This window comes from Lissotriton helveticus, chromosome 7 (genome assembly GCF_964261635.1).
Source record: "Lissotriton helveticus chromosome 7, aLisHel1.1, whole genome shotgun sequence".
In the NCBI taxonomy this organism is placed as follows: domain Eukaryota; kingdom Metazoa; phylum Chordata; class Amphibia; order Caudata; family Salamandridae; genus Lissotriton; species Lissotriton helveticus.
The window spans coordinates 1392565128-1392574260 of NC_136068.1; the positions used below are offsets into that span (position 1 = coordinate 1392565128).

A 9133-nucleotide genomic window follows, 5' to 3' on the forward strand; every position below is an offset into this window, starting at 1 on the left:
TCAGTGTACATGTGCTTTATAAATGTCCCCATATGTGACATATCAGTAAAACTTCATGTCAGTGGCAAAGATTGTGGCCATTTAAATGGAAATGGCTGTCAGTAAATGGCAGAGCCTTTCCACATAACGCTTTAGTAATATATTTATTAAAAGCAACAGTTTTTCAAATATGAACAGAGAAACATTATTGCTCCGCCCTGATCTCAATGCGGTTAGTGAACTAAGAGATGTCAGAAGTCACGTGTACACTAATTTGTGGGCTAGATTTTTTTTTTATTGAACTTGGAGGAAAAGTTTGGTCTAATAAATAAAAAAGTGTTTTTGTAAAGCAGACATACTTAACTCAAATATTTGAAGGTGTTCTTGTATGGAATAATGAAAAAAAACGACTGTGAAATAAAATATTTGCCTAGGATGCTACAGTTTGAGACGAGTTTATGGGTGAAGGGCATTACAATTAGTGCAAGTAGATTATTCAAGTTACTAGATCTGAAAGTCTAGTAACATTTTCATGGCCTGGTGGAGGAGAAAAGTGCTGGCTGCAGAGTCATATTAATGTTGTGTGAAACCCGGAGAGAGTGTCCAGCTTTGTTTAATATCCTTGCTAAGGAAAGAGGTTTTGGCGTAGCATAAAGCATCCATTAAGACCTAAATATATATAAAATTATTTCATTATATTATGTTGCCAACAGGCCTTTGTATGCTCACATATTGCAGGCCCATTTTGGGTGGTGGCTACAGGTGTGCAGTTGACCCATTTCGATTCCATGCGTTACAAGAAAGGATTAACTATCTCGCTCTTTACTCACTGGAGTCATATATATATTTTTTTTATCTAAATAGCAATCTGGATTTGCCGTTGTAGGCTCATAAATTATAAGTACAGTTTTAGAAAGTACCAAAGGGTAAAATTAAGCAACAAAATGTAATAAACTAATGTCAACTTCTTATTTGTCTTAATAGCCCCTACCATGGAGCTACTTATTGTTCATATACCGTTTAGATGCACAAACATGTAATGTTTGTCAGTCCCAAAATACGAATATTCTTCGTTTCCATGTGGTATTGTTATTGACTAGTGGATGCAGGGTGTACTATTTTCCTAGTTTGTAAGCAGTGTATACCGCAAATCTGTAATACAGAGCTACAGAGACCAAGACCTTAGAAACGAGCTGGGATAGGATTTACTGAATGGGGAAGCTAAACTATTTCAAGGTTGCCTCGGGCACTCACAGACAACACGATTAAGGCGGAAACGCTCAAATATTTAGAGTGCACTAAAGCACTGCGTCCTCTGTGGCGAGCAGAACCATAACAATCATCAATCACTAAAGGGATTACATTTATCAATCGCAAAAATGTAACTTTATAAAGAAAAGGCTCCCGTAAAAAGAGTGCAAATTAGTTGTTATGCAAATACAGATATATTATACGACCACGTTAAAGACAATAGGTTTCTCCAATACCACAAGGGGCACCCTATTTTTCATATTATGAAGCAAAAAAATGTAATTTTAGTCAGAAATTAGGCCAGCGAGCATTTAAGGTAAAGGCTGCGATTTTGGCCTGCGCACATTTTGAACATCTCCTGGGTCGGAGATTCACAATATTTAGTGTATCTGTATTATACCTAGAAACACAAAATAGCAATGCAAAAAAAAAAAAAATAGAAAAGAAATAGCCCCACGTTCACAGTCATCAGTTAACCAATCATGCTAGTCGTTTCAGTTAAGCACCTTGTTAAAATTCACAGTGCACTTTCGTTTAATTACAACTTCAGCCAACTTTGTACCTTTGTTGCTTTTATTCACAATATTATTTCATTCGTTTCTTCTCCAAATTCAGCGTGCCATGATCGTGCTTTCCCCAGTGAAATGTAAAATTAATATTACGTATGGATCGGGTACACTTCGCAACACACAGCAACCCTACCCCAACGTTTTCTGCAAATGCATACATAGTGTACCAAATAACGTGTTGCAAGATAACCCCCACTCACTGAAAACAATTGGAGCATGATAAACCAACCACCTCTTCTAAAAGCCTGGTATGACTAGACATCTACTTTTCACCAGCCAGAATGGCCTAATGCGTGCTGTTTCCAAGCCATGTTTATACTGACAGTTCGCCCAAACAAATGACAGCAGAACACATTATGAACTGCAAGAAACAAGTCTAGCCAACGATAATCTGCGCATTCGTAAACAAACAATGTATGAAACAGAAACACAAAGTATAATCTGGGTATAGGTGACTCGGGAAGGCAACATTGAAGAGCTCGGCACAGATGCGACCCCTTAAGGCCCAGCCTCTCAAGCACCTTGTGCAAAACAAGAACACTTCCAATTTTCCAAAGGATGCGTCCTAGAAGATAATCAATTATGCAAGTAACTTGCGTTTTAGAGAGGGGAGTGGGCGCGCAAGGCTCCACTGATCTGTTGCATACGATGGTGTCTGCCATCTGTGGTGTGTAAATCAAGGCTCAGTCCACGGGACACGCGGGAGGGGGCACCTCTGTAAACATTACGTGCACGATGAGGCAGCCACATCCTATGTAGAGGAGGAGCCCCACCTTTGTAAACAGAACGAAAATGAGGCTACCGCAAATCCACGGAGGTAAGTGAAGGACTCTTCTTGACCCCCAATATTTTAAACACTGTGTTTAAAGGGTGCATATGCAAAACCTGCCAGGGGGGATAATCCTGAGCCGGTAATCTCAAGGCTCCCCAGCGAACATACTGTGCACGGGCATCTGTCTGTCGTTTACGTTAAAGAGCAGCGCTACGGTCTCTTCCAAGGAAGAACAATGACAGGTCGGTTGCAATGTTGGTCAGATGTTCTCAGATGATGTTATTATTGCTCGTTCAGACTGCATCAAAGGACATCCATCCAGCTCGTCAAACACATCAAGCATCCTACTGAAAAGAACATGTACATAATATGACGGTGGAGAGTATATCAACATATTAATAAGAACAATATGGACTAGGTCATATAAACATTGGAGCGCTATCCACCAAAGTAGATCGTAAGGGAACAAGTGAACAAATACAAATACAGACGCACACCCTCCCACGAGACGGACAATGCTGCAATAAAACAAGTCACCTCCACTTCCAATATCAGATAGGCACGCCAACCTATCGGACAGGAACACAACCCTGCCCCTCTCAAAAAACAAATCAGAATGGCTATTTTCATAACATGGAATGCTTAGTTATTTCCCATAATACCAGAACATAGCAATTGGAGTCATGCATCACCAATAAACATGGATTGCATCCCAAATACCAATGGACACGAACTGCTCCTCTTCAATGACAGGAAACAGGCACCCTTCAATCATTTAAAAGGGTACATGCATGCCACCTCCAAATAAATCAAATGCTGCAGCCCAACACATCTTCTCAAAACTCCACCTTCAGACGTACAATCGGGGCAGCTGCAGTGGCGGTGCTCCCCTCCTCTGGAAGACCCCATCAACGAAGACGCCGTTCTTGCCAAGGCAGCGCAGATAGAAGCCCCCACCATCAACCCCGGTCCCCCCAGGCGCCGCCGTGAAGATCTCCAGGTGGCGACGGGAGATGAAGCTCGAGTGGCCCATGCTGACGTCCACCGAGCCCTGAGACGAGTTCCGCCCGATGCTAACGGAGCGCTTTTTCATCAGGTACTCGAACTCGCGACCCTCCAGGCGGGCCACTGCCGGGGGGGGCGCGGGCCCGGCCGCCGCCATCTTGTGCGGTCTGCGGGGGGGGGTCACCGGCGCCGGAGGGGGGGCACAAAATGGCGGCCGGGCGCGCGCTCCAGCCTCGGCGGCTCCGACCCACCGCAGCCGTCCACAGCCGGGGAGCAAAGGGAAGGGGGGCGTTCAGCCTAGCCTAGCGCAGAGCCACCGGGAGGACGGACGACTCGGGCGACCAATCAGAGGGACCAGATGGGGCGAAGCCTGGGACCTATGCCCAATCGGAGCAGGGCTCCAGTTCAGTGACGGACTACAGCGTTAGGATGCAGCAGACTTCTGGAAGATGTGGGCTGGCTCACATTCTGAGGAGTTGACTGCCAATGGGTAATCCAGGCAGTTTAGGTTACCGTTAACAGGTATCTGCCCCTATTTTGTAGTGACAGTCATTATTATTGAGGAAATCCCGCTATGACTACATATTTGTGGTCCTATTATTTTCTGCATCTGTTGTAGTTGCTTTCTCAAGCTGGGACCTCAAATGCTATAATGATTTAAATTATCGGAAGGCGTTCGCACTCACCACACTAATGGGGATGCCACTTAATCCTTTACTACTGTAAAATGGATATATTTATGGACACTGGAATAGGCAAGTCCAGCAGACTAACAAAGGATAATTTCACTGATCTGATAAAGTCTTCTAGCTGCAGATTCTTTACCTTAGAATTATCCAGAGGCATCTGACTTGATCCGGAAATTTTCGTAAGCAGTACCCCTGCTCACAAGTAGGTGATGTCATTCGGCTCCGCGTTGCGTCGCTGGACTCTGAAGAATACCAGCCATATGATACCGACATGGGCTGGTGTGAGGATTTGGCAGACGCCAGTGGACTGGATACCAGCCGCGGTCGGTAGGGGAGTACCTGCCGGCGCGGTGACGTGGGGAGGGGGAGGGGCAGGGTGGGGGTTAGTAATGTATGGATAATGGATGTTTGCAGGTAAGTAAACATATAAATAAATTAAACAAATTTCGTTGCGTGCACTGCATCCCCAAATACAATGCAGTGCACGCAACAAAATTCGTTTGATTTATTCCAACTCCAAAAATTCTTTATTTCGGTCGTATAGACCATAAAAGATACAATACAGAACACAGTAACATACATTTTAAAAACATAATTCATACAGTTCTTAGAATTAATTCCCCATCTAATCAGAACGAAGGAGGTTAAAAACAGATCATATCCAAAGAAAAAATGTTCCACAGCGGATCAACTAGCAAGCACCTCAAATTTCCAAAGTCCCATATAAGTTTTACTTGTAATTGTGCTGTAAACCTCCAGGACCTGCTGTGATTGGGTCCCACTGGAATCCCAGATGTAAAATGTCAAGAATAAATGGAGGCAGCACCAAATTTGAAGTGAATCAATGGAGCCAAAGGTTTATTCCAAAATAGTATTTTCTTTTTATTTTCTTATTTTTCAACGCGTTTCGCTCCAACAGGAGCTTCGTCAGGGCAATTGTGCAGTCAAGTTGGATCAAGGAACTCTGATCAATATGATGAGACCCAGAGCTATTGTAAGTATTCCTAGCCAAGAGTAGGGAAATATATCATATCGGGCCGTTGAGTGATAAATACAGGTTTCTTAGGCGAACCGTCTCAAGGATATATATTTATATCATGGGAGGAGGGTATAGAAAGACGTTTGCGCAGTCCTTAATAAGCTGCCAAACTACGAGCTGCAGAAAAAGTTCGCAGCAAAACAACAGCCCAACGCGGAATCACTCGAACAGCAAACGTCTTTCTATACCCTCCTCCCATGATATAAATATATATCCTTGGTATGATATATTTCCCAACTCTTGGCTAGGAATACTTACAATAGCTCTGGGTCTCATCATATTGATCAGAGTTCCTTGATCCAACTTGACTGCACAGTTGGAAGACTGACCACTTATTACATTTGCCCGCTATTTTGTGCATTCAACCATAGTAATAATCTATTGTCTTTGTACATTCGGACCAGGCTTTTGCGTGAAACCCTTCGGCAGCCCTGTTCGGGAACCTCCCATAGCTCGGATAAGTTCATGGAGTACAGTTCTTTTTTAACGAAATTGAGCCAAGGGATTTTATTGCTTTGGTTCAGGCTCATGACATGGATAAGGTCCTGCCTATAATGATGCAGTTCATTCGTAGACCATAGCCTGTGCCAGAACCTCACCGGCTTTGACTCTAACTCCTCAGCAATAGAGGGGAGGCCCATATCTAATCTCAATGGCAGGAGTGGTGTGCCTCGGGGGAGAGCCAGGAGGCGTCTAAGAAAGTTGTTTTCGACTCTTGCTAGTTCTTGGCCTGCTTTGTGCCCCCATAGTTCACTCCCATATGTGGCGGCTGCCTTAGCTTGGGATTGGTACATTTCAAGAGCCGGACTGATGGGCTTATAGGTTGAAGTATTTGCCACCTTCAAGATTGCGCCCGACAGCTGAGACAATTTGAGCCGTGATCTTACTATCTGGGGGTCCCATGATAGATTTTCCTGCAATGTTACACCCAGATACATAAAGGTGGTTACCCTCTCAAGACTGGCAGTACCCAAGGTGGGATTAGGTCTGGCTTTTTTTGGTGGATTAAATATCATAAATTTGGTCTTTTCTGTGTTTATCTCTAGACCATGTTGTCTACAGAAAAGACCAAATCCATCCAGAATCCTCTGGATCCCCATCGGGGATTTGGAGAGCAGGAGGGTGTCGTCGGCAAACATGATTGCCGGGACCCGCCTGCCTGCCAGACGTGGGGCGTCATTGTCCTTAACGTTTTCTAGATGGGATATAACGTTGTTAATAAAGAGACAAAACAGGGTCGGTGCCAATACGCAGCCCTGCCTCACCCCTCTACGGACAGGGAACCTTGATGACAGCGCGCCATCCCTCCCACTCCTAACCTGCGCATAGTTGTTGTCATGTAGCCTAATTATGATGCTAAGTATCTGAGCAGGTACCCCTAACTTTTTCAAGACCTCCCACAGTTTCTTACGTGGGACTAGGTCAAAGGCTGACCTCAGGTCCACGAACACCATGTACAGCCTTCCCCCCTCTATCCTTACCGTCTTCCAGTAAACCAGGACGAGGCGGAAAATCTGATCCATGGTGGACGTATTTTTCCTGAAGCCAGCCTGGAGGGGACTCAGGATGTCATTGTCCTCCACCCAATCTAACAGGTGGTTCAGGATAAGGCGCGCGAATAGCTTTTGGGGGACATCTATAAGGCTGATCGCCCTGTAGTTGACCGGGAGCAGAGGAGAACCCTTCTTGTATATGGGTACAATCTCTTCCCCCAGCCAAGAACAGGGGATCGCCATACCTCCTAAGATGACATTAAAAAGAATAAGGAGGTACGGGCCACAGATTTCAGGACGGTGTCTGAAGAGATCCCCCGGTAGTCTATCTAAACCAGGGGCCTTTCCCGCCGCTAATCGCTCCACTGCGATCACCACCTCACCTAGGGTAAGTTCCAGGCCCGTTTCCGAGGAAGCAGAGACCTCGAGCGCCACATCATCGGGCAATAAGGTAGTATCTTGATAGAGTGTCCCAAAGTGGGCCTCTGTGAGGAGTTGGCCTGATGTGCAGTGCTCACTATTCTAGTGATCACTATATATCAGTCCAAACAACCCTTATTGATGATTGGTTGTAAGTCAACCTTATAGACCAGCTATCCTAGTAGCATGGATACGAGCAGTCTAAGGCTAAGACTCTAGAGGGCGTGTTAAGCCAGCTGTTTTACCATCACATTACCCCTTGAACACCCAGTGAAAGGACACCACACAAGTGTTATGAAAATAAACAATGTATTTATTAGAATCACAACAACCCTGTACTCTTTATGAGGACAGGGTGCTAAGCACACAACAAAACTCTTACGAAAATACTTTTAAGTTAGCACGTTACACAAATGCCCGAGGGGCACGAAAAACCATATACGCTAAAAGTGGAATGCGAATTACTAGCAGGTAAGTAACAGTTCTAATAGGCTTTGGAATCGCTAGGACTTAACTAGGGAATCGTTAGATTACTTCTAGGAGACCTAGGGGACTCGGGTGCAGAGTGTGCACTCTCACGCGGGATGCGGGACAAAGTCTATGGAGGCTAGTAAAGGCAAAGTTAGTGTTCACGGGCGAACCCGACCTGGTAGGAAGAAAACGACAGTGGATCCTGACCCTAGGATAGTGAGGCTATGCTGGGACACCGAAGTGCCGAAGTTACCTAGCCCAGGGGCTGCAGCTGCATAGGTCTGAAAAGACGTCGGGGATCTCGTTGCCGGACCAGGAGCCTGGAAGAAGGAAGTTGCTGGCAGGCGACCAGTGAAGGAAAGTTCGTTGGATCCAAGCCTGGATCGAGGAAGAAGAAACCTGAAAGCAGAGGGGACCAAGTTCTTGAATCACTAGCCAGTGATTAAGTGGGCACCAGGATGGCACCGGGCGAAGTCACCGCAGTCAGGTGAGTGGGCGCTGCTGGGCTCTGCAGTCTCTCGGACCAGGAGGCGTTGTCGGCGACCAGGATGGAGGTGCGAGCTGTCCCACGAAGGATGAAGTCGTTGGCGTCGAAGTTACCCAGGATTGGGCAACAAGCCTTGGCTAATTCAAGCCCACGCGGTGGACTTAAAATGGCGTCTTGAGTGGACCAGGAGGGTCCAGGGTGCTCCTCTTCGGGAAGGGAGCAAGGGCCAGTCTGGAGCAACCAGACCAGCAGCAGAAATGTCGTCGGGCGTCGTCAGGGAGGCCACAAGCCAACGGGCTAGTAGCCAAACAACGCGGTGAGCAGCGGAAAGCAGAAGGGCCCCACGCAGATCGTGGAGATGCTGGGGGGCTGCACTTCGGAGCTGGAGCTGCTCAGAGTCGGGGCTTCTCGGACCCCAAAGCACTCACCAGTAGATTACTCGGCGGGCTTGCTGGAAAGAAGTCGTGCAGTCTTGCAGATGGCCGGTCCCTTGAGGTCTCGTCGCACCCACGGTTCTCAGCTGGGCTGTAGAGGTGGGTAGAGGTCAGAGGTGCCAGGGAAGCCGGTTCTCGTCGAGCTGGGCAGTCGGATTCCGGAGGAAGGACTTACAGCAGACCGCAGTGTTCTTAGATGGTGCCTGCGGATGCAGGGTGACTACTCCTTAGTCACAAGGGAGAAATCTTAGGAAGAAGTCTTGAGTTCCTTTCGCAGAAAGTAGTTTCAGGATTCAAAGATGATCTGATTTGGAAGGGGGCCAGTCTCTACCTTTATCCTGTAAAAAGGGGCTGGCACGCGACTAAGTCCTGCCCTATGGGTGGGACTAGGAGGGGGGTGGTTACACCCACTTCCTTGGCGGGCTTTTCCCCAGCACAGGGTCTGGAGTGACCCTGGAACTGGTTCCAGCCGGCCTATGCACAGTGAGCACCGGGGTGCTACTTGCAGTCACCTTCCTCTAAAG

At 46.6% G+C, this 9133-nt stretch overlaps 1 protein-coding gene across 1 annotated transcript in view; it reads right to left on the bottom strand.

Moving 5' to 3' along the window:
• The window catches only part of FOXK2 (forkhead box K2), a 389544-nt gene extending 385664 nt beyond the window's left edge, over window positions 1-3880 (bottom strand). The window contains exon 1 of the mRNA XM_078654718.1: window positions 3432-3880. Within this exon, the coding sequence (XP_078510844.1) occupies window positions 3432-3733 (302 nt within the window). The 5' untranslated portion in view covers window positions 3734-3880. The remainder of the gene's footprint in view (window positions 1-3431) is intronic.
• Between the last annotated feature and the right edge of the window lie 5253 nt (window positions 3881-9133).